The sequence below is a fragment of the Pygocentrus nattereri genome, chromosome 3 (genome assembly GCF_015220715.1).
Source record: "Pygocentrus nattereri isolate fPygNat1 chromosome 3, fPygNat1.pri, whole genome shotgun sequence".
Classification (NCBI taxonomy): Eukaryota; Metazoa; Chordata; class Actinopteri; order Characiformes; family Serrasalmidae; genus Pygocentrus; species Pygocentrus nattereri.
The window spans coordinates 28,856,187-28,881,376 of NC_051213.1; the positions used below are offsets into that span (position 1 = coordinate 28,856,187).

The 25,190-nt window shown below is 40.7% G+C and overlaps 1 protein-coding gene and 1 pseudogene across 2 annotated transcripts; both read left to right on the forward strand.

The window, feature by feature from the left end:
* LOC108426620 overlaps window positions 1-9,703 on the forward strand; it is a 32,004-nt pseudogene extending 22,301 nt beyond the window's left edge.
* On the forward strand, window positions 9,464-24,452 carry styk1b (serine/threonine/tyrosine kinase 1b). 2 transcript variants are annotated; one of them, XM_017724438.2, is made up of 11 exons: window positions 9,464-9,496; window positions 9,610-9,703; window positions 15,813-15,871; window positions 17,018-17,203; window positions 18,644-18,964; window positions 19,254-19,435; window positions 19,892-19,969; window positions 20,062-20,270; window positions 22,271-22,311; window positions 22,505-22,601; window positions 23,719-24,452. In XM_017724438.2, exons 3-11 carry the CDS (start codon window positions 15,814-15,816, stop codon window positions 23,912-23,914), a joined length of 1,368 nt encoding a protein of 455 aa, XP_017579927.1. In that variant the 5' UTR covers window positions 9,464-9,496; window positions 9,610-9,703; window position 15,813; the 3' UTR covers window positions 23,915-24,452. The 2 variants fall into 2 exon arrangements, with proteins under 2 accessions (XP_017579927.1, XP_017579926.1); XM_017724437.2 differs by lacking the exons at window positions 9,464-9,496; window positions 9,610-9,703 and adding an exon at window positions 10,041-10,695.
* The last annotated feature ends 738 nt before the right edge of the window (window positions 24,453-25,190 follow it).

Consider the following 25,190-nt stretch of genomic DNA (forward strand, 5'->3'; position numbering starts at 1 on the left):
GTAGTTAGACTAACTGCCCTTTTGTAAGAAGCAGTTAGACTAGCTGCCCTTTTGTAAGAAGCAGTTGGACTAGTTGCCCTTTTGTAAGAAGCAGTTAGGTTCGCCGCCCTTTTTAAAGAAGCAGTTAGACTAGCTGCCCTTTTGTAAGTAGCAGTTAGACTAGCTGCCCTTTTGTAAGAAGCAGTTGGACTAGTTGCCCTTTTGTAAGAAGCAGTTAGATTTGCTGCCCTTTTAAAAGAAGCAGTTAGGCTAGCTGCCCTTTTGTAAGTAGCAGTAGACTAGCTGCCCTTTTGTAAGTAGCAGTTAGACTAGCTGCCCCTTTGTAAGAGGTAGTTAGACTAGCTGCCCTTTTGTAAGAATCAGTTAGACTAGCTGCCCTTTTGTAAGAAGCAGTTAGACTAGCTGCCCTTTTGTAAGAAGCAGTTAGACTAGCTTCCCTTTTGTAAGAAGTAGTTAGACTAGCTTCCCTTTTGTAAGAAGTAGTTAGACTAACTGCCCTTTTGTAAGAAGCAGTTAGACTAGCTGCCCTTTTGTAAGAAGCAGTTGGACTAGTTGCCCTTTTGTAAGAAGCAGTTAGGTTCGCTGCCCTTTTTAAAGAACCAGTTAGACTAGCTGCCCTTTTGTAAGTAGCAGTTAGACTAGCTGCCCTTTTTTAAGTAGCAGTTAGACTAGCTGCCCTTTTGTAAGAAGCAGTTAGACTAGCTTCCCTTTTGTAAGAGGTAGTTAGGCTAGCTGCCCTTTTGTAAGTAGCAGTTAGACTAGCTGCCCTTTTTTAAGTAGCAGTTAGACTAGCTGCCCTTTTGTAAGAAGTAGTTAGACTAGCTGCCCTTTTGTAAGAAGCAGTTAGACTAGCTGCCCTTTTGTAAGAAGCAGTTAGACTAGCTGCCCTTTTGTAAGAAGCAGTTGGACTAGTTGCCCTTTTGTAAGAAGCAGTTAGATTCGCTGCCCTTTTTCAAGAAGCAGTTAGGCTAGCTGCCCTTTTGTAAGTAGCAGTAGACTAGCTGCCCTTTTGTAAGTAGCAGTTAGACTAGCTGCCCCTTTGTAAGAGGTAGTTAGACTAGCTGCCCTTTTGTAAGAAGCAGTTGGACTAGCTGCCCTTTTGTAAGAGGTAGTTAGACTAGCTGCCCTTTTGTAAGAAGCAGTTAGGCTAGCTGCCCTTTTGTAAGTAGCAGTTAGACTAGCTGCCCTTTTGTAAGTAGCAGTTAGACTAGCTGCCCTTTTTTAAGTAGCAGTTAGACTAGCTGCCCTTTTGTAAGAAGCAGTTAGAATAGCTGCCCTTTTGTAAGAAGCAGTTAGAATAGCTGCTCTTTTGTAAGAGGCAGTTAGACTAGCATCCCTTTTTAAAGAAGCAGTAAGACTAGCTTCCCTTTTGTAAGAAGCAGTTAGACTAGTTGCCCTTTTGTAAGAAGCAGTTAGACTAGTTTCCCTTTTGTAAGAGGTAGTTAGACTAGCTGCCCTTTTGTAAGAAGCAGTTGGACTAGTTGCCCTTTTGTAAGAAGCAGTTAGACGAGCTTCCCTTTTTTAAGAAGCAGTTAGACTAGCTGCCCTTTTGGAAGAAGCAGTTAGACTAGTTTCCCTTTTGTAAGAGGTTGTTAGACTAGCTGCCCTTTTGTAAGAGGTAGTTAGACTAGCTGCCTTTTTGTAAGAAGCAGTTGGAATAGTTGCCCTTTTGTAAGAAGCAGTTGGACTAGTTGCCCTTTTGTAAGAAGCAGTTGGACTAGTTGCCCTTTTGTAAGAAGCAGTTAGATTTGCTGCCCTTTTGTAAGAAGCAGTTAGACTAGCTGCCCTTTTGTAAGAAGCAGTTGGACTAGCTGCCCTTTTGTAAGAGGTAGTTAGACTAGCTGCCCTTTTGTAAGAAGCAGTTAGGCTAGCTGCCCTTTTGTAAGTAGCAGTTAGACTAGCTGCCCTTTTGTAAGTAGCAGTTAGACTAGCTGCCCTTTTGTAAGTAGCAGTTAGACTAGCTGCCCTTTTTTAAGTAGCAGTTAGACTAGCTGCCCTTTTGTAAGAAGCAGTTAGACTAGCTTCCCTTTTGTAAGAGGTAGTTAGACTAGCTGCCCTTTTGTAAGAAGCAGTTAGAATAGCTGCCCTTTTGTAAGAAGCAGTTAGAATAGCTGCCCTTTTGTAAGAAGTAGTTAGACTAGCTGCCCTTTTGTAAGAAGTAGTTAGACTAGCTGCCCTTTTGTAAGTAGCAGTTAGACTAGCTTCCCTTTTTTAAGAAGCAGTTAGACTAGCTGCCCTTTTGTAAGAAGTAGTTAGACTAGCTGCCCTTTTGTAAGAAGTAGTTAGACTAGCTGCCCTTTTGTAAGAAGCAGTTAGACTAGCTGCCCTTTTGTAAGAAGCAGTTAGACTAGCTTCCCTTTTGTAAGAGGTAGTTCGACTAGCTGCACTTTTGTAAGTAGCAGTTAGACTAGCTGCCCTTTTGTAAGTAGCAGTTAGACTAGCTGCCCTTTTTTAAGTAGCAGTTAGACTAGCTGCACTTTTGTAAGAAGCAGTTAGACTAGCTTCCCTTTTGTAAGAGGTAGTTAGACTAGCTGCCCTTTTGTAAGAAGCAGTTGGACTAGTTGTCCTTTTGTACGAAGCAGTTAGACTCGCTGCCCTTTTGTAAGAAAGAGTTGGACTGGCTTCCCTTTTGTAAGTAGCAGTTAGACTAGCTGCCCTTTTGTAAGAAGCAGTTAGACTAGCTTCCCTTTTGTAAGAGGTAGTTAGACTAGCTGCCCTTTTGTAAGAAGCAGTTGGACTAGTTGTCCTTTTGTAAGAAGCAGTTAGACTCGCTGCCCTTTTGTGAGAAACGGTTGGACTCGCTTCCCTTTTGTAAAAAGCAGTTAGACTAGCTGCCCTTGTCACCATTGGCCCCTCCCACTCCTCCTTGTGCTTTTGTTTACCTGCCCCCTTTTTTCAGACTCTGCCCTTAATTACTTCAACCTGTGTCTGGTTAGCCGCCTGTGTCTTGTTATCCCTCGTTGTTACCTGTATTTAAGCCCTGTGTGTTCCACTGTGAGTTTGCTGGTCTTTGTTTGTGCTGTTGGTATTGTTTGAAGTGTTTGTATTGTTTGTTGTTTGTTCTTCCGGCCTCCATTGTTTGTTTACCCTGTGTTCATTTTTGTCATGTCTGTTCCCCGTTCCATGAGTGTTGGCTGTATGACCCTGGACTGTCTTGACCCTGAGAATGGATTTACCCCTAATAAATCTCGCTTCTCTCAGCGTATGCGTCCGCCTCCTCATCGCTCCCCCTCATTACAGAAAGACCAGCTGACCAAGGACATAGCAAGAAAGCGAGACTCCGGTATGTGGTTGTTCCGTTGGGTTGAAACTCCGGCTGTTGCTAAACAGCCCGAGTTAGACATGTTCCAACGCTGCCAAACCGGAGACAGCATATCCCCTGGCACTGAGGGTACACAGACATCTCGTCGTTCCCAAAAAAAGGTCAAGGACAATAACATTTTGTGTAATGATGAAGAGATCCCAGGTAAGTGCCTAGGGTCCACCCGTCTTAAGCAGTGCTGCAGGGAGGAGTGACCTGTAGCACAAGATGAGGTGAGATGGAAGGAACATTCAGTTAACCCATTCTGGGTTACTCAGCTCATTCTCAAGCGCAACTGTGAGCTTCCCATAGCTTGGGTGAGCCTTGGGGGCGGCCAAGAGGGTCCCGTTTGTTCCTCCACAGTTTTGCAGCAGTTCGTTCTTGGCGTTGTGGACGCCGCCTGAGTTCCTGATCCCATGGCCGCACCCCGTGGCATGCCAGTTCCCGGAGCCGCACCGTGTGGCATGCCCGTGTCTCTGGACCTGCCACCTGTCGCTGCGCCTCCGGACCTGCAGCCTGTTGCCGCGCCTCCAGACCCGCCTGACTCCGAGGACGTCACTGCAGGCCCACCTGCCTCCGAGGACATCACTGCAGGCCCACCTGCCTCCGAGGACTTTGCTACAGGCCCGTCTACCTCCAAGGTTGTCGCAGCCCCTTTGTTCCCGCCCTTGCCTGTGTCTGTTGCTCCATGTAGGTCTCCTGTTCTGTCTTTGCCTGTTGCTCCCTGTGGGCCTCCTGTTCTGTGTCTGCTTCTGTGTCCCCTGTTTATTCTGTTCCTTCGTTTTTTGCCTTACTCTGTTCCTGGTGTTGTCTGTTGTGTCTATGCCCCTTCCTTTTGTGGGTCCTGTTCCAGTCTCTCCTTCTGTGTCTGTCTGTGTGTCAATTTCTGTGACTCTGTCTGTTCTGGTTCCTGTTCCACTGTCTTTTGCGTACTCTGTCTTAGGTTTTTGTCCTCGTCCTGTTGTGCCTCCGGTCGTCCCTCGTACAGCGTTTTCTGTTGTTTCTCCTTGTCCTCCCTCCCAGCCTTTGTTTCGTCTTCAGTCTGTTTGTGTTTCCAGTCCTGTTTCTGTGGCTGTGCCTTCGGCTCCTGTTCCGTGTTCTCCATCTGTTTCTGTTCCTGTTTCTGTGCCTTTGGCTTCTGTGGTTCCGTGTTCTCTGCTCCTCGTCCTGCCTTGTCTCCTGTTTTGGTGTCTGCTCCTGTCTCTTTGTCTGGCCTGTTTCCTGTACCTGTTCCTTCTTCTGTTCCTCGTGTTTCATGTCCTGTCCCTGTCTAGTTCTGTCTCTGGTTTTGGTCCCTTGTGTCTATGTTTGGTTTTGTGTTGTGTTTTTTTTTTTTCTTCTCATTTGAAGTCAGAGTTTCTCTACCCTTGCCGAATACAGCTTGGGCGCAGCCACCCTGACCACTCCTTAGTTGCCGGACAGTTGTCCAGAACCTACTTGAAGCCGAACAAAAGTCTTTTTCCATGGCTTCGCCAAACTCCTCCCACGCCCTGGATTTTGCTTCTGCCACCGTTGGGGCTGTCACCTTTTTTGCCTGTCGGTACCTCTCTGCTGAGTCGGGAGTCCTTCGGGCCATCCAGTCCCTAAAGACATCTTTCTTCAGCTTGACGGCCTCCCTCACCACTGGTGTCCACCTGGGGGTTCTTGCGTTACCACCCCGACAGGCACCCACAAGCTTTTGGCCACAGCTATGCCTGGCATCTTCCAATATGGAGGTTTTGAACAGGGTCCATTCAGACTCCATGTCCCCTACCTCCTCTGGGACATGAGAAAAGCTCTACCGGAGGTGTGAGTTGAAATCATTCCGAACAGGTGCCTCTGACAGTCGTTCCCAGCACACCCTCGCTATTCGCTTGGGCCTACCAGGTCTGATCCATCAGTTTTCCTTGCCATCTGATCCAACTCACCACCAGATAGTGATCAGTTGACAGCTCAGCACCTCTCTTTACCCAAGTGTCCAGAACATATGGTCACAAGTCAGATGAAACGACAACAAAGTTGATCATTGACCTCTGACCCAAGGAGCTCTGGTACGATGTACACTTATGAACATGCTTGTGTTCGAACTTGGTGTTTGTTATGGACAATCCATGTCTGGCACAGAAGTCCAATAACAATTCACCAATCGGGTTTAGATCGGGCAGGCCGTTTTTCCCAGTCACGCCTCTCCACATCTCCCGGTCATTGCCAACATGAGCATTGAAGTCCCCAGTAAGACTATGGAGTCTGTAGGCGGGACCCTCTCCAGAACACCGCCCACTCGCTCCAAGAAGGCAGAATACTCTGACCTGTTGTTTGGTGCATAAGCACACACAACAGTCAGAGTTTTCCTCTCTGCGATTTTAATTTGTATTGAGGCGACCCTCTCATCCACCGGGACAAACTCCAACTGCACGGCCGCCAGCTGCAGACTCTTGAGTATCCCCACTCCCGCCCGGTGCCTCTCACCCTGTGCAATCCCTGAGTAGGAGAGGGACCAACCCCTATCAAGGAGTTTGGTTCCAGAGCCAACACTGTGGGTGGAGGTGAGCCCAACTATATCTAGTTGGTACCTCTCAACCTCCCGCACAAGCTCTGGCTCCTTCCCCCCCAGTGAGGTTACATTCCACATGCCAAGAGCCAGTTTCTGCCGTGAGGGCCTAGGCTGCCAAGGGTCCCCTGCAGTCTCCCACTGCCTGTGCAGCACTGCACCGCTCCCAAATGTTGGACCTTGTGAGTGGTGGGCCCACATGGTCCCCCCACATTGCCTCTTCGGTCTGAGCCCGGCCGGGTTACGTGGGCTGCCTGGCCACCAGGCACTCGCTGAGCCTGGCTCCAGGGGTAGTCCCGGTGACCCTATCCCAGGCAGGGTACACGTTGTTCGGTGCCCGTTTTTCATGGTGGGTTTTTTGGATTGTGTTAGTCTGGATCTTCACTCCAGACCTGTTTGCCCTGGGAGACCCTACCAGGAGCATATTGCTCCCGACGACTTAGCTCTAAAGATCCCTAGACCACACAACCCCTTCCACCATGACAAGGCCCTGATCCAGGAAGGGGGCCCTGATCCAGGAAGCGGTGTCTGTGTCGCTAAGTGTCTGTTTTCACAATTTGTACTGTATATAATTTCAGGAAGTTGAGCTCTTATGGTGCCTTTTTGTGCTGTTCATTACTGTGCAAGAGCAGTAAAAAAAAAAAAAACATATTAAAGCCCATTGTGAGGTCTTCACATTCACATTTATGTATTTTGAATGAATTGCGCTAATTTACTCTTTTCTGAAGGTGTCAGTGCAATTGAATAGCTTAAATAGTTATGTTTTCATATTCATGAAGATTACATACATCATTAATTAATGGTTAATTGTGATTAAAGTATTTTTATTATGAATATTTATGAATTTGTAAAGTATTTCTAGTGGGGGATATGTTGTCAACTTTACAATAAGGGTAACAAATATAAATAATTAAGGCCTGTATGTGTTTATATAATGCTTATTAAACATTTTTATCAGGTTTTTAAATGTTATTTAAAGAGTATGTTTTTTAAACTTTGTGAAATGGGCTACTATGTGAATTAAACAAAGCTAACTAATCTTAAGTAATATTAAGCACTCTTAGGCATTAATGAAGTGTTATTTCACACTTTTTTTAATTTACAGTGAGGATTATGTAGAACATTAATTAAGGGTTAACTATCTAGTGCATGATGCTTTTATGCATTTATTAAGTGTTAGTAAAGGTAGATATGTTTTCAGCAGTACAGTAAGGGTCACAAAGAAGATTAAATAATTATAAACAATGCTTAATTAATGAATTTATAAAGAGATTTAATTCAGGAAATGAATACATTAAAAGTACTCTGGTAGCATTACATCAACATTACACAGCAAGAACAGAAAAATGTTTGTCCTAATAATTTCTTGATGAAAGATCAAGTAACATTACTTAAAATGTTAATTGATATAAAGTTATTGATACAGAATTTTTGATATTTTGATACATGGTGAAATAGTGATTAGTCCTTACTGTTCCAATTCCTGAGTCACATTAACACATCAATAAAATACTTAATAATATCAGAATGAATATGTTAGCTATCATTAGTATCATTAGTAAATGGTTAATTTCATATCTAATATCACCTCTCTAATGTGAACACTGATGGAAAGGAGAAGGGTCTCTCTCTCTCTCTCTCTCTCTCTCTCTCTCTCTCTCTCAGGCTCTCTCAATGCTATGCGGTTTGTGACAGCTGTCTCAGAGAAGGAGAAGGTGGGAGATAGTCTGGTGGAGAAAGTGTCTAGAGAGCTTTGGAAGCGAATCTGGAGTACCGACCAGGATATTACTGAGCCAGCATCTCTTTCAGAGGTACAGTCAGCACACACCTGTGGCACGTCCTGCTCTACTCCTCAGATCAGACCACTGTTGCCCCTCCCTCCCCATACTCCTGCAGATAAGTATATAACATGGGCTGATTGAAGCCAGGTGTCAGAGGAGTCACTGGCTGCTAACGTTCTGCTCTTGTATACACTTTATAGTGTCTACCTTGTAAGTCTATTCTCTATTGGGCGATGGTGCCTGGCAGGTAGTTGGCATTCCAGTTAATCTTAAAGATGTTTGATAATGTTGTAATCAGGACAGGCCAGTCAAGTTCTTCTACAACAAACTCAGCAAAGTATTTCTTTAGGGACCTTGCTTTGTGGGGGTTTCTTTACAAACATCATGCTGAGTAATAGAGGCTCATTTCCACATGAAAAGTCCAAGGCTTAGGTGGTTGTGCCACTTGGGAGGCCCTGACAATATTGTTTTTCACAAGTAAATGTGACCACGTGAAGATGAGAATTTTTTTTTGCCTAAAAATGGTCAAAAATGGCACTTTTGGTTTGAGGAAAAAAGCAGAAAGTGGTACTTTTGACTACAACCAATTCAATCAGTTGTCAAAATCCAAGACTTCACAAATGATTTTAATGGGAATGAAAATGAGAAACACTTTGCTTTCTTTTGCTGGCTAGCACAAATGCATTATAACTCTTTCAGTGGCAGCAGATCAACAGTGATGATGGCTGTTAGACAAATGATTTGGAATGATTTTTTAGAAGGAGTATAATGACCATAACCTTTTGAAATTACTTGAAAGGAAAAAAACAGAAGCAGTTTACAAATAACTGCGCCAGAGTACAGGAAACAGAACCAAAAGTGAATGAACTTCATTGTCTTGGATGACCATCTGTTCTCTGTTGTCAAGAACACTGGCAAATACTGTAGCCTATATCCTATAATAACTTTACAGTTATTTAATGTAAACTTTTTTTTTTTTTAGTATTTTCAGTTTTTTTTTCAATTTTCACATCTAGTAATGTAAGAAAATGTGTGGCGCGTTATGAAGTGCAAAATATGACAACGGAGACCCCGGACTGTTGAGCAACTGAAGTTGGAACGTGTTGCAGGCATCAAATTCAAAATGAGTGAATACAGTTATTTAATGTAAACTTTTTTTTTTTTTTACTATTGTCAGTTTTTTTTTTCTTTTCAATTTTCACATCTAGTAATGTTTTCATCTATCACTAGATTTTTGTCAGGTTTGTGGCTAAGGAGTTTTCGTGTGTTAACCAGGCCACAGATTTTATTCAGCAGTACCAGGAAGTGTGGGTTTCTTTACTAAGTGTTGTTTTGATGCTGTTCACTGATCCTCACCTAGTGGACATGGCTTCATATGCATCATGGTCACCTAGTGGACATGGCTTCATGCACTCACGTTCACTCCTTTCTGTAGCATCTACTCAAACTTCCCCCATAATGCTTTGAAAAATTGTTTTCCCCCTTTCTTTACTATTTGTTGCAAATATTTCCTGTGTAAAATAAAGCTAAAACAAAGTTGTGTGCACTCACACTGGATTTCTATGTTGTGCTCAGGCAGGCCTAAAGGCCGGTTTCTCTGCCAGTGAGGTGGAAGAGCTACTCAAACTGGCCAAATCTCAGCAAGTCAAAGACAAACTGAAGCAAGCTACAGCTGAAGCGATGGAACACCAGGTTAGCACAACTCTATTTCCATTTCTTTGCATTTCACTACTACAGTGTGTTTTTCCTTAGATTTCATTGATTTTTTTCAACATACCTTCTCTCTGCAGGCGTTTGGCTTTCCTTTCATTGTGTGTCACATGGATGGAAAGCCAGAGGCGTTCTTTGGCTCAGACAGGTTTGAGCTCATGGCTTACTGCATAGGTAAATATGGATTTGAACATGTTGTTTCTAGGCACCTGTGCACAGTATTTTTTTTATGAATTTATCAAATGAAGATTTTGCTGAGTCAAAATTCTGTCACATGCTTGTTTCAGGAGAAAAATGGCTGGGACCTCAACCTGACAAACCCACAGCCAAAATGTGATGCATCTGTTCTGCCTTAAACAGTTACATCCTAACTCATTTTGAGTAAGTTTAAAACATTCCTTTCAAATTGTCACTGTCCAAAAGAAACAAGACAAAAAAACCCCACAAGTATCTCCTTTTTTTATCTGACCTCAGCATCTGTGAGCTTTGCATAATATGATCTCTCTATGTTCACTTACATTGAAAGTTTTTGCCTTTTCCTATAAAGTCACCATTTTGGAGAGAGTTGTTTTTCTTTGGACAGACAAAATACTCCTGAAGCTTAATTCACTCAAATAACCCTGTATGCACTGTAGATGAAAAGTTACTTAATAAAGCATTTGCAATAAATAATTTGTTCTGTCAGCAGTGACTGAGGGAAAGCTCTGTGTTGTGTTTGGATATCTCCTGTTTTACTGGATTTGGAAAGCTGGAAATTCCAGTTTGGGTTCGGTTAGAGTTTGACACATGGACGGAAGCAGCAGGGAGACAGAGAGAATAGAAAAGAGAGCAGGAATGTGAGATGTTCTCAAAGAAGATGAACAGGTAAAAATGGAATGGAGTGAAAGGTGGGGGGACCAGTTTTGCAAGAGGATCCAGCATCCAGGGGAAGGTCTTATCCTGTAACCAAGAAGACTAGATCAGAGGTGACATGACTTTACAGCTAGAGAGAGAGAAAGAGAGAGAAGGAAGAAGATTGGAGAGGAAAAACGGTCAGAGTGAGATCTGGAGAGGAAAATATACCAAGAAGTGAGGGACTAGTGTGGAGTTTGTAGAGGGGTAGGAGGGAGACAAAAAAAGGTGACCAAATTTATGGTATGAAGACGAATGGAGCTACTAGAGTTCGTCAGTGAAGAGGGTGGGGCTAAATCACTAATGAAGGCGTGACTTGACCAAACAGCGAAGCTTGATGTGAGAGAGAGGGATACAGTACTGCAGAGAGAGAGAGAGTGCTATAAGAGTGAGAGAAACTCTACTCAACTGTAAAAGGGACTATGAGAGGAAAATGCTGAATGAAGGCTGACTGAGACTGGAAGTTGACCGCACACGCCCAGGTAAGCAAGTATGTATGTGAGCAGGCTATGTGTGTGTACACTCAACAGTGATGTGTTAACAACACACTTGTTGCATCAGGAAACAGCACATTTATGTGTAATTTTAACACTGCTGGTGTGAGACTTTCCGATAAAAGTTCCAGCATGAAAGCATTTGCAAAAACACAGAAGAAGAAACTACATGTATTCGAGCTTCACTGTTTGTCAGAAGTTTAGGGACACCTAATTTTACAAAACATTTCCAATAAATTGGTAAAATTTCCTTGTTGGTTTACAAAATCTTAACATAACGGGCTGTTTTCCAGACATGGATTAAGCCTAGTCTAGGTTTTGACTTAATCTGAGTCTGAGAAACCAGACTACTAAATGAAAAGCTGTTCGGATCTTTTACTCTACAAAACAACTCGGCACACGAGGTAAAAAATGGCTCTTGAAATTGGTACTTTGTAAACTCAGAAAAGGTTCCAAACCAAAGTTGTTGGGGTGGTACCCATAAGCCTACCTTTACTTAGAGAAGGTAACTGTACTATATTCCATTTCAATTATATATGTTGTTTTAGTTGCGTTGACTCCATACAGCCTGTACTGACTATTTTCTATTTTAAAACATTAGGTTAGTACCTTGAAAAATAAAAGGTGCAAAGTTGGACCTTAGGACCCTTCTTGTATCTTTGAAGGTACAATTACATTTTCTGTACCATGATGAACGAATATGTACCTGTACAGAATCTGTAGTGTACAGTGTAGTTTAAATGTCTAAATGAAAATGTAAGGAGTAAAAATTAATTTGGTTTTAGAACCGTAATTAGAGAGTAAAAGTACAATGCAAATCTTCCAAAAATATCACTTATGTACACTACTTAAGTATTTTCCACCCCTGAACATTTTGACCTTAGGCTTTATCAGGCAGATAAACTGAGACTGAGACACTGAATGTCACTGTACTGAAATCAGAGTTGCCGTTTGTTTTTTTTTCTGCACTGATGGAGTGTGTGTGTGTGTGTGTGTGTGTGTGTGTGTGTGTGTGTGAGTGTGTGTGTGTGAGTGTGTGTGAGTGTGTGTGAGTGTGTGTGAGTGTGTGTGTGTGTGTGTGTGTGTGTGTGAGTGTGTGTGAGTGTGAGAGGTGTCACTGTGTTTCTTTGGTAATGAAATATGCAGAAAGACGGGTTCAGCCATCGTACCACTTATACAATGGACAGGAAAACCTTTCTGTGAGCGTGGCAGTTTTATACAGTGTGCTTACACATTAATACATCAATGGCATTAAGTTTTCAATTAAAGCATATCATGAAATGTTAAGACATGGCATAGCCACACACACACAAGCAGTGGAGACACAGCAGCTATGTTGTAATTGGAGGCTTTAAGGTAGGGTGTGTCCTTTATTGTGAGGGTAAATGAGCTTGATCATGTTGCACACTCACTTGTGAGTGATATTTTTTTTTCTAGGTGCGTTTGTCCAAATGAGTGAGAGGAACCAGGCAGAAGCACATTTGCTACATTTGCATTCCTGAATCTCATACTGTCATAATCTCATACTGGCAGTTAGAGGCTTGTGTGTTCTCTCGTCTTTTTCCTGGAAAGAATGAAAGACCAAGGCAGAGTCGTATAAGAATTCAAGAACTTTTCTTGGCTTCATCACGCATTTGGTTACTTTACTAGCCAAGATCATGTTGCCTTCACCCCAGGTCTACCAAGCAAAAGTCTGGATACACCTACTCATAGACTTAGTTTTCACGCAGTGGACAAAAAAGTGACAATAAACCCAAATGGTGTTCTATTTTAAAATACGTTCTCTAAAACAGCACCACAAGAAGTTCCTCATGTACTGAACTATTGTTGGCTGCTGAACAGTATTTTATTTCAATTTAAAATGTTTGTTTTGGAAATAAGTCTATATCCAGGACTCCACTGCTTCTGTTTTTCTTAGAAATATTTTAAAAGTATTTAAACATAGATCTTTAGATCAACATGTCTTTTAAATTAGGAATACATACAGCTGTGTGCCAGTGTTTGACTGCTACTGTAACATCACTGCCTTGAATTTTGCCACCTTTCGTTACTGCCTTCTGCCTGTGTTGGCTTTCACTCTGTTTGTTTTTTATCCTCTGTAAACTGATCCCTAAAAGGCGAGAGGACAGACAGCTTAGCCGACACCTTGGTCTCACCCAGCCAGCCATTATCTAGATTAGTGCTTTTGTGATGGAGATGTTTGAGTTCAAACTCAGCCCTCTCAACCCCAAAACCCCCATGGTACAAGATTCATGGATTGATGGGGTAACAATTTAACTGCTTCTGCTTAAAGTAGACTGAGCTCAACACTGAACCCAGAATTCAAAGATCCAGCTTTTCAGCGTCATCATGCAGTAATGTTTCAGGTTTATGATGGTTTGTAGCTTCTTTTTTTTAAATTTAGTTTAAGTTTACTCTAAATGTAGCTTACCTTAGAAACATTTATTAAAATTTTATTAAAAAGTTTATTTTCATTCATTTTTCAAGTTTTTTTTATAATTTTAATAAAAAAATTATTTAAAGTATATTTTAGTTATTCAGTTTAGTTATTCAGTTTAAATAAATGGATTACTGCTGAATGTGTTTCCTTTAATAGGTTTAGTTGTGGTTATAACTCACAGCCGTGGTTCCCATCCTCCACTGTGTACATTGTATTTGTCTTTTTTGGAGTTGTCTTTCCAGTACAGAGCAAAGACCTTTGAGCAAGAGCCACTGCAGCACATTAACTGAATGTGTGCATATGAAGCCACTTTTCTGACAATTGTTTGCTTAAACATTTGAAAGCTGGTCCACACATACGTAGGTGTTTTGGGACAAATTTAGGCATAATTAAATTTTCGTGGATAGTATCAGCAACCATCATGGTTTTTATTGATTTTCACTATTTTTTCTGTGACCCCTGGATCTGTTTTCAGTCCTGTAGATGAAGAAAGATCCACAAGCTGATTTCATTTACATTGTTTGTTGCTTGTCACACCATTCTTAGTGAAACGGCTACATGTGAAAAGCCCAGGGTGACAGTCGTTTAGAAGATGCTCAAACAGACATACCTAGCGCCAACCATTATGCTACATTTAAAGTCACTAATATCACTCATAATTCCCATGCCAGCACTAACTAAGGCTAGAGCCTCTGGTTTAGTTGGTGTAAAACAAAGGCTGTACAGACAAAACAAATGGAAAACAAGATACAGGTGAATAAAATGATGACAGGGAGGATCTGGAGTCGAGACAAGGCCAGAGAAAGGGACAGGAGTCCCATGACTGGGATTTTATAACAACACCAAAGGGGCCCGTCTCTCTGAGTCAGAGCTAATTAAACACAGGCCCAGCGATGCCAGTTAGAGCACAACACAGTGCTGTATGTTATTACACCATATCAGCAATTAAATCCACTCCACCCACCAGCTCGGCTTAGAAGTCAAACACAGAGTTACGCCATCAGAACACAGAAAACAAACAAACCCGCATGTTAAAGTAGATGTAATATCACCAGTAATCTGCTGAGAGCTGTATGTACAATTGAGGAAATCTAGAGTTTTATTCTTAAACTCCAGTGTGAGGAAGGCAAAAGTTGCTGTGCTGTTTAAGCAAAAACTATTTTTTCTACTGAAAGTATCAAAGCAGTATAAAGGTGGTTCTGCTGTGCTTGTCCCTACCACACTAACACTGTATGGCAGTTGGGGCACTAGGAACTGTAAATGAGATCAGTACAGATGAGACACCACAAAGTTTTCTTCAAAATGTGCCCAGATTTGGTCTGGTGTAATGTACGAACACATTTACACAGAGCCTCACATTACACTACAGTGTTCTGTGTTGTACCGTGTATTTCCAAACTTTGGCACAGCTTTGATGTTTTTGCTCTGTAAAATAGTGAGAATTTCTAATTATAACATACATGCATGCAGTACCTACAGATATGTTTAGTTTGCCGCATGCACTGAAACTGGCATATGGCTGTACCACTCGTTACGATACAATAGAATATCTATCAGACAGATTCTATGACACTGCACTCTTGCATTGGCCCCCTTCTCACAAAATCCTGAAACACATGGTTTACTTAAAACAGGCTATTTGATCAAATACACCACACAATCACATGTAGCCCTACAGATCAAACAATACAAAGCAACAGTCCACAATTGGGTCTCATTTAATGGCTCTCATGAAGCCATTAAATCAGATGCCAAAGAGCTTTTTTTAAAGACATGTGTAGGCAACATCCCCTACTAATTTAAAACTAAATTGAAATATAGAAGGAATTGAAATTATATTCCACACACACACACACACACACACATCATCCAAACCACTTATCCATCTGGGTTGTGGTGTTTGTTTTTACAGTGAAAAATAAAAGTACTTCTCAAAAAACAGCACATGGTTTGTGGTAATGTGATAAATTTAAAATAATTTTATGTTGAATACAGGTATACATTTCAGCTATTTTTTTACAGTTTTACATGGCCTGTTTCTGTAAAAACAATAATTAGAGCAGAAAAATATAGAAAAATTGAAATGTGAACTATAAGAAGCATTTTGGAATATGAGTATGTGAATATGATGTGAATACAATTATGGTTTGAAAAGGTGGAATAAAACTGATGGATTAGAAAGCTGTATAATACATAACAAAGCTGATGGAAGCAGCATAGCTTTAAAATGAAGTGGGACTTTACTCTTAGGTGGTGATCAAATCTTGAAGTACATTGAAAAAAAAATATGAATAGATCATTACAGAATGTACAGTGTGTTTAAACTCCAAATCCTTGAAATATTGAATAAAATATCTAAGAATAATCTTTGGAGTCTAATTTATAAGATTTACATCCATATAAAAGAAATTATTACTATAACAAGTAATTCCAACAGTTCACAGTAGTCTACATGTGCTGCTCTCCCACTGCCCTTCTATTCAGTCCAATTTTTTGATAAACTGATAACATTCAAAGCCAAAAATGTGTACAATTGCAAACAGGAGGCAAATCCGGTTTTTCCACATAACCACAGCCTCAACAAAACCATCTGTCCAGTCTGTTTGCCTTACCGGATCATTTAGCATATCACTGTGTGATTAAATCCATGGCACTCCTTTTGCAGGATGGCATCCACGACAGTGGGTCAGTATTCGGAGTGTAAGGCAGGAGACACACTTTGTGGTGAGTAAACCACTTTTTCTCTTTCTGAGCTTTCGGTGTTCTCATCTACAATCAGAGGATCAGAATCAGAATCTTTTATTCTACACAGAGGCTACAACATGTACAAGGAACTTCACTTGGAGAGAGAGTCAACATGAAGTTCCAAGAGGAAAATACACATAAATACACATATATAAACAGTACAGATCTGCAAATCCAGATAAGATGTAACAGCTGTATGTAAAACAGTGCCAGTCAAACAATGTTTTGTTGATTTTCTTAAATATGACAATATGTTTGAGTTTAACACATTGCAAAAAAAAAACTTAAGATCATTTCAAATGGTTTTGTGGATTTCTACAAAGAACATTAAGATGTGCAATGGGTACTTTGCACAGTTTCATTATAAATATTGAGGTTCTGTACAGCTATACACATAAGTATTAAAGTTGTGTACAGTTATGAAAACTGATATACAGTTATAAAGGTATAAATATTAAGACTTTGTACAACTAACTTATAAAATAAGTTATAATTATTACAATTACACAGATATACTCTCTTTTTAAAAAGATGCCAAAAATATTCTTTTAGTGAGGCGGTACAAGAACCTCTTTTGGTTCCCTGGGGAACATATCTGAAAAGGAGATCTGTGAGTGTGAAGAATCTTTTCATATTTCAGGAGCCTTCACATACTGTATACATCCTTTACTAGTTTAAGAGTACTTCCTAGAACATTTACATTATTAGGAGGTTCTTTATGCTTAAAAAAGGTTCTTCATATTCATGCATCATATTAACAAAAATAGTTCTCTAAAGAATCATCCATCTATAAGCAAAGACAAATAGTTAATCTATGGCAACACACAAAGAACACTTGGCAGCACCTTTTTAAGGCAGTGCATTGAAGGCATACTGTTTTAAGTAAACCGTAGAACTATAAATATTGAAGCTTTGTGTTTTGAAGCTATATATATATATATATATATATATATATATATATATATATATATATATATATATTCTAATAGTTCTCTGTCATTCTAAATTCCCACTATTGAGGTTTGGGACAGAAGTGTTTTATTCAGCATGATGAGGTGGTTGTTCACAGCAGGCTGAGGAACTGTCCTGTCCTGCTGTATTCACTGCTGTGCTTTGTTCTCACAGAGATCAGTGTTTATGAGCCGGAGGTGATCGTGGTCCCTGTGCTGTTGTTGATGGCTTTCCTGGTCACTCTGGTGATTCTGCTGCTGCTGCACTACTGTCCTGAGAAAACGAGATGTCTACTGCCCTCAACTAGCCTCAGCTCCACCCACACGCCCAGAAACAAGAGGATGCTTCGTGGCATAGATGGTGAGTATTCCTGTTTTCTTCAATGTACAAATTAATATTCAGACTAAAACTTACAGAATGCATGTAATAATTAAAGATTGAGAATTTTTGACATCTAATAATACAGTAATATCCAGCACTGTTCAAAAGTTTTAGTCACAGAAATTCTTTGAAACTGTCCATCTCAGCAGTAAGTAAAAACACGGTATATTATTAGAATAAATATAAAAGGGCCCATCGTGTAACGTTAAATCCAGAGCTGACAGTTCATGACTGAGGTACCTTTGAGCAAGACACCTAACCCCCAACTGCTTCCCTGGTCTGCGGATAGGGCTGCTCACCGTTTTGGGCAAGTGTGCTCACTGCCCCCTACTGTGTGTGTGTGTGCTCACTAGTGTGTATGAGGTGTTTCACTTCACCGATTGGTTAAGTGCGGAGGTGAAATTTCCCTGTTGTGGGACTAATAAGGGTCTCTTAATCTTAAATCTTAATATTAATCTTAAATTACACTTGCTTTTTTTTAATAAAAGAGCCTGATGTAATATTTAAATATTATTCAATTTTAATTCACTTCACAGTCTGTACATTTCCCATGTGGAAACTAAGCTGCAATTCTGAAGTCTTTGTTTGACTGTTTGCTACTTGGCTTGGTACAATGGGTGCCAGTTAGTTTCCAGAGCTGCCGGTGCTGCAGTTGCACTAATAGACAGCTTAATGATGACAGAGCCTAGTCCTTTTTGGTGGTTGGCAATAACCATGCAGACACAAACTGTAGTAAGAACAGTTTGTATCCCATTATAATGTGTGGTGTGCCATTTAATGTCATGGTAACAAAAAACAACCTGTGTCATTCTAAGCAATGAAGATTCCAGACTGTTCATGTAAAAATGACTCATTTAGTGCATAAAACAAAGCAAACATAACTACTACTACTATAATTACATATATTATTATTATTATTATTATTAACAAGAAACTAATTGATTAATTGAAATTGTTATACACACATCAAATAATGATGCGGTTTCTTTGTGTTTATTCTAATTTTTTTGTTTTTCAATTTTGTTTTGCCCAAATAAAGAGCTTTGGATGTCATTTTCTCAGACTTTTGCATAGTACTGTATGTGGACAAAATATTGTGATAACATTTTTTGCCATATCACCCACTGTACTTTTTTATTTATGCAGCAGCACAGATGGGAGACAAAATAGCCTTTGTGTGTTTTTGCTCAAACCTGCTTTTCAAGTTCACTATAATGAAACAAATGACAACAATAACAATGACCTCTCTCTCTCTCTCTCTCTCTCTCTCTCTCTCACTCTCTCTCGCTCTCTCTCTCTCTCACTCACTCACTCACTCACACACACACACACACACACACACACACACACACACACATATATATACATTCTCTCACTGTGTCTGTCTGTCTGTCTGTCTCTTTCTCTCTCTCTCTGCAGCTCCTCTGGGCCTGAATGCTCTGGAGGGAGAGAGTATAGCACTGGACACAGCTCCCTCTTACTCCACCTTTACCACAGCCTCCTATAACAATGACCCCTCACTAGGGGTGGATAATTTGGCCTTCAGTACAGACGGTGGGAACTTCGGAGCTGCTGGCTCTGCACTGATGAATCCCAGGGAGCTTCCACGACAGCGTCTGCCTGAAAAATTTAACAAAGTGACTGCCCTCCTGTCCTCATACTCTGTAAAGTCTGACAGCTCAGTGTCTCTGTACAGAGCCCGCATGGAGAACAGAAATGTTGTGCTACGAGTGCTCAATGGTAAGACTCACTGATAACAGCACAGTTCACCTGCACACATTACCTCAAAGCACACCTAAAACATTCCTTTAACTCTTTCTCACACCTGATGAAATCAACCTCACAATATTGTATCCTTGATTCTATGTATTTAAATATATTACTCATTATTGTGGTCAAGAAAGACACTATATAAATTAAATTATAATTTAGTTCTGATATAGATGTGAGGCCTTTGTTGCAGATTAACCACCAAACAGTGGAAATAATCTTTCATTACATTCTATTATTTTTTCTTTTTCCCTCTCAGATTCAGCAAGTGCCTCTGAATGTCAATCCTTCCTGGGATTCGCATCCTTCCTGTCCCAGCTGGGGCCACACCCCTTCCTGCCTGAGCTCATCGGTGTAGTTTCCTTACGTGCTCCTGTCATCATGGTCATGGAGGAGATGGAGAACCAGGACCTGCTCAGCTTTCTCTGGAGATGCAGGCAGGTATGGTCAAAGATAAAGTACACTCATTGTGCATGTTATTTGATCTCTGCTTTGTAGCTGCGCCTTGCTGGTGTATGGTTAGAGGCTCTAGCTCATTTGTGATACACAATTTACATTATTCACCCACTTGCCCTTCAACAGTGGTCAGAGCTGCACATGGATGAATATTTTTTGGGGGTAGCCCAACTTTGCTTCACCTTGTACACTCGTACCACAAACGTTACCATACCACTACCATGTCAGAGTTATTGCTGTGTTAAGAGTGGCTCACCACCCAGATATATGATGAATGATGGTAGCGAGTAGCTGACAAAATGTGGGCACAATGGGTATAATATGTAAAAGCACTAGACCTATAAAGTCACCACAGTCAGTGTAAATACATAGTGCTGTCAGGTTCTAAGGGTCCTTAGATCTGTTTAAGATGTCATAACACCAGTCTGCTTCTTTTAACAGGGAAACACAGGCCAAGATGCTTGTGAGATGACAGAAAAGCGTATCTTCACCATGGCTTCACAGGTGGCCTCTGCTCTGGTAAGAGAGTCTCAAATTTCTCTTCTGCTCATGCCTCTGTCTCAGCAAGATTCACTGATCATGACTTCTGTTCTCTCTTGTCCTCTGAACAGGAGTATCTTCACTCCAAAAGTCTCATTCACGCTAACATCAAGGCTCGTAGTGTGCTTGTCAGCCGCATGTTGACAGCCAAGCTGTGGGGATTGAGTAGTGTCTATGCAAGAAAAAATCAGGGAGCCAATTACATAGAGGATCCTGGAAGGAAGAAATGGCAGGCACCTGAGATACTAGCCAAGAGACCGGCCAGCCAGAAGAGCGATGTGTATGTCCTTCTATCTCAACACTCTCACAGAAAAGAAGAAGTACACTGTGGTGCACCATGCCATGCAATATCATGCCATACCATACCATACCATTCAGAACAGTAGTATAAAGTACTGTGCAAAAGTACAGTGGGGAGAACAAGTATTTGATACACTGCTGATTTTTCAGGTTTTCCCACTTGCAAAGCATGTAGAAGACTGTAATTTTTATCATAGGTACTCTTCAATTGTGAGTGATGGAATCTAAAACAAAAATCCAGAAAAATACATTGTATGATTTTTAAATAATTAATTTCCATTTTATTGTGTGAAATAAGTATTTGATACACCAGAAAAAGAAACTTAATATTTGGTACAGAAACCTTTGTTTGCAATTACAGAGATGAGACGTTTCCTGTAGTTCTTGACAAGGTTTGCACACACTGCAGCAGGGATTTTGGCCCACTCCTCCATACAGATCTCCTCTAGAGCCTTCAGGTTTCGTGGCTGTCGCTGGGCCACACGGACTTTAAGCTCCCTCCAAAGATTTTCTATTGGATTCAGGTCTGGAGACTGGCTAGGCCACTCCAGGACCTTAAGATGTTTCCTACGGAGCCACTCTTTAGTTGCCCTGGCTGTGTGTTTTGGGTCGTTATCATGCTGGAAGACCCAGCCACGACCCATCTTCAGTGCTCTTACTGAGGGAAGGAGGTTGTTGGCCAAAATCTCACGATACATGGCCCCATACATCCTTCCCACAATACGGTGCAGTCGTCCTGTCCCCTTTGCAGAAAAGCATCCCCAAAGAATGATGTTTCCACCGCCATGCTTCACGGTTGGGATGGTGTTCTTGGGGTTGTACTCATCATTCTTCTTCCTCCAAACATGACAAGTGGAGTTTAAACCAAAAAGTTCTATTTTTGTCTCATCAGACCACATGACCTTCTCCCATTCCTCCTCTGGATCATTCAGATGGTCATTTGCAAACTTCAGACGGGCTTTGACATGCGTTGGCTTGAGGAAGGGCACCTTGCTGATTGTTTTCTTTGAGACTGTGGTCCCAGCTCTATTCAGGTCATTGACCAGGTCCTGCCGTGTAGTTCTGGGCTCATTCCTCACCTTCCTCAAGATCATTGATGCTCCACGAGGTGAGATCTTGCATGGCGCCCCAGACCGAGGGAGATTTTCTGTTATTTTGCATTTCTTCCATTTTCTAATAATTGCACCAACAGTTGTTGCCTTCTCACCAAGCTGCTTGCCTATTGTCCTGTAGCCCATCCCAGCCTTGTGCAGGTCTACAATTTTATCCCTGATGTCCTTACACAGCTCTCTGGTCTTGGGCATTGTGGAGATGCTGGAGTCTGACTGATTGAGTGTGTGGACAGGTGTCTTTTATACAGGTAACGAGTTCAAACAGGTGCAGTTAATACAGGTAATGAGTGGAGAACAGGAGGGCTTCTAAAGGCGAAGTAACATGTCTGTGAGAGCCAAAATTCTTACTGGTTGATAGATGATCAAATACTTATTTCACACAATAAAATGGAAATTAATTATTTAAAAATCATACAATGTATTTTTCTGGATTTTTGTTTTAGATTCCATCACTCACAGTTGAAGAGTACCTATGATAAAAATTACAGTCTTCTACATGCTTTGCAAGTGGGAAAACCTGAAAAATCAGCAGTGTATCAAATACTTGTTCTCCCCACTGTATCTCTCACAGATTTAGCATTATTTATCAAAAATAAATACTCAGATATGACTGCAAATACAGAACAGTGAAATACATTGAAGCAATTAAAACTATGTGCTAAGCTATACATTTTCAACACATTTCCTTTTCAAGAAGGGTCTATACATTTTAATTAGGAAAAAAACATTTTTTGATGAAATAAAATCAATTATCAGTCAAGAACAGTTGAATCACCTTCTTCAGATACATCTTCGTATGTTAACATATGTTTACACCCTTACGGTCTATTAATGAATGACAAGATTTTTGATTTCTCGTTCCTGCTAGGTGGTCTTTTGGGCTGTTGTTGTATGAGATGGTGACTCTTGGTAAGTGAAAACTTGTGTATCTGAAGTTGAAGTATATCAGCTTTTCTGCTGTCTGCTTATGTACTATAAAATAAGCACATAGCAGGTAACCCACACATTCTCACTCTCTTCTTTCTCACTATTTCCTCTTCTTCTTTTTCTTCTCTCTTCTTTCTCACTATTTCTGTCTTACCTGTTGTTTTTTTTCATGCAGGTGAGGCTCCGTTTGCAGAGATCCCTGTGCAGGAACTTCTTCAGTATCACCAGAGAGGGAAGACCCTGAAGAAACCAAACAACTGCTCCAATGCACTGTAAATATCATTCATTGAAATTCATTCATTGAAACACAAGCATGAGAAGACGACTTCTTCCCTTTATACTCCATGACTCACCTACACTATGACTGAGTCTTAAGTTGCTCCCTATTCCCTAAGCAATACACAAAATACGTCATAGAACTGACTTCTACACCCAAATAATGTGCTAAATGTTGAACAGCAAGTAGTGCAATCTACGACTGACTATAAATGGCTTTCTAATAGACAGATAATGCCCTACAAAGGTGTAGAAGGTGTTACTACATACAAAGTTGGGAGCCATTTGGGATTCAGCCAATATGTCCAAAGGTTTTTATGAAAGTTTGTACAAATGTTAGTAAACATCATCTCATCTAGCATTTGTTCTGAAGTCAAGGTTAGTCGTAGGGGAGTCTGTCCCCACTTTGTTGCAGTAACGGCCTTTATTCTTTTGGGTAGCTTTACATTAAATGTTGCCATAAGGATTTGATTTCATTCAACCTTACAAGCTTTAGGTAAGGTACTGATTTTGGATGATCAGTTCTGGATCACAAATGCCTCTCCAACTCATCCTAGAGGTTCTGGATGGAGCTCCATCACTCCTGAGAATGCAGTTCAACTGCTTCACACCCCAATACTTGTGGTCTTTATACCCCTCTAGCTGATCCTTGGGGGGTGGACATTGTGTCCTTACTCTTGTGCAGCTACTCCAGATCGTCTCATTTTGTTGGCCAATGATTTTCTATAGAGATTATGCAAGTTGTCTGCATAATGGCACAGCCATGTAGCTGAATTGTAGTGTACTTTATAGTATACTTTACATTACATAAATGCAAAGAATACTAAATACTGTTGACTACACTTCTAACAGATGAAGGCTAATATTAACCTGATTGGGTTTTTTTGTTTTTTTTAATTTATTTACTTTCTCCTTTGACATGGGTTTTCCTCTTTTGAGTCCTCGTTACTCTCAGGGAGTTACTTAATTATTAGGAGTCTGGACCAATATGTCTGTTGTAGAAAGCACCATACAAATACAACTGAATGAGACATTTTACATGCTACATAAATATCTAAGTGTTTAATAGCTCACATTTCCTGAAGTAACATCCCTTTCTCTTGATTTTTCCAGTCACACCATCATCAGAGGTTGCTGTCAGTGGAAGGAACAAGACCGTGCCTCATTGGATGAGATTAGACGCAAGCTCCAATCAGGAGAGAAAAGTTCCAATGACAAGACTGTTCTCCAGGTGCCTGAGCCAATCAACATTGAGCGCTACCTGCAGGAGGCGGGATATGGAGAGTCCAATAGCTACACGGTTTTCTGAGCCTAGAAGGGAGCAAACCACCCAGTTTTACGAGGAAACAATAAGAACAATCTGAATTAGGTCATGGTGGTTCAGTCCTGGCTATCACCTACTCAGAAAAAAAAGATGAATCTGACACCTCTGCCCCATATCCAGACTGTATGAAAAGATGCCCTCTCTGGAAAATGCTAATGGAAATATCACACTGCATTATAATGATGACTGGGGTGGAATTACTGGAAGTTGATGAGGGTGGGGGGGTTTGTTCAATTAAGGAGAGATAATATATTCTTGAATCAGTTAAATACTTTTATGATTTTGTTTCTTTTTTCATTCTGATGGATGGATGTTGTTTGGTCCATGATAAAAACATGTTTACTGCAAATAATATAACTAAATACGAATATCTGTGAGATTTTATTACCTTACTGTGTGATCAGCTCTCTGCCATCAGGCCGTAAGAGTCATCTAAATGGGTTGCATTGCATTTTAACTCCAGTGCCATTAATGTGAATGTACTTTCTCTTTGAAGAGAAGGAATAAAACTTCCAAAAATGAAGCTATCACTCGTTCATTTTCAAGGTCATGGAATTGGAAGACCTGCTGTCTAAATCAAAAGTTGATGGAAGAGCCTTAAATCCATTGGCTGCAGGAAAGTGTCAAATACAGGGCTGGTCTAGTGCTGGTTTAGCTGCAGTATAGCAGCATGGTTTGGCTGAGGACCAGCAGCGAGTTCAGTAAAACAATTAAAATAGAACTAAAGTTCACATTGAGCCAACAGAATGAAATTAAGACTGCCTTAATAAGGATTTTGAGATTAAACGTGAAAACGGACTAAAACTGAATTCCTACTTCATAGACTGTCATTTGAAAATACTCAAAAAATTTTTTACATCTCAAGGCGTTGTGCAGAAACTTTAAAAACTGGTGGAATTCATACAAGCATACGACAGTAAACACATGAAAGAACAGAAAGACCCACACCAGAAGACACCTTTGCTTTATGTAGTCTATAACGTGTTTGGAATAGCCAGTAATACACTACATTAAATACACTAAAACACTAAATGTTCTGTTTTTTCCATGTACTGCTTACGATAAATAAGGTTATACACTGAGCTATATTTATTGCTTTACTTCATAATTTACTGTGATTTAGCTCTAAAGCACACAATGCTGCTGTAAATGGTGGCAAAGTTCCTATTCTCTTGTGTTGTTAAGGTACTGTGGGTTTGGTGTGGTGGCAAATCAGAGAGCACTTTGAGATTTCTCACTAAGAGGATACTGTTCTAGACCA

Excerpts from the sequence above, each read along its gene's own strand:
- styk1b (XM_017724438.2), top strand. The coding sequence starts at position 15,814 with ATGGCATCCACGACAGTGGGTCAGTATTCGGAGTGTAAGGCAGGAGAC. Across the intron at positions 17,204-18,643 it reads GATGCTTCGTGGCATAGATG|CTCCTCTGGGCCTGAATGCT; the intron begins GTGAGTATTCCT and ends CTCTCTCTGCAG. Across the intron at positions 20,271-22,270 it reads GCCAGCCAGAAGAGCGATGT|GTGGTCTTTTGGGCTGTTGT; the intron begins GTATGTCCTTCT and ends CGTTCCTGCTAG.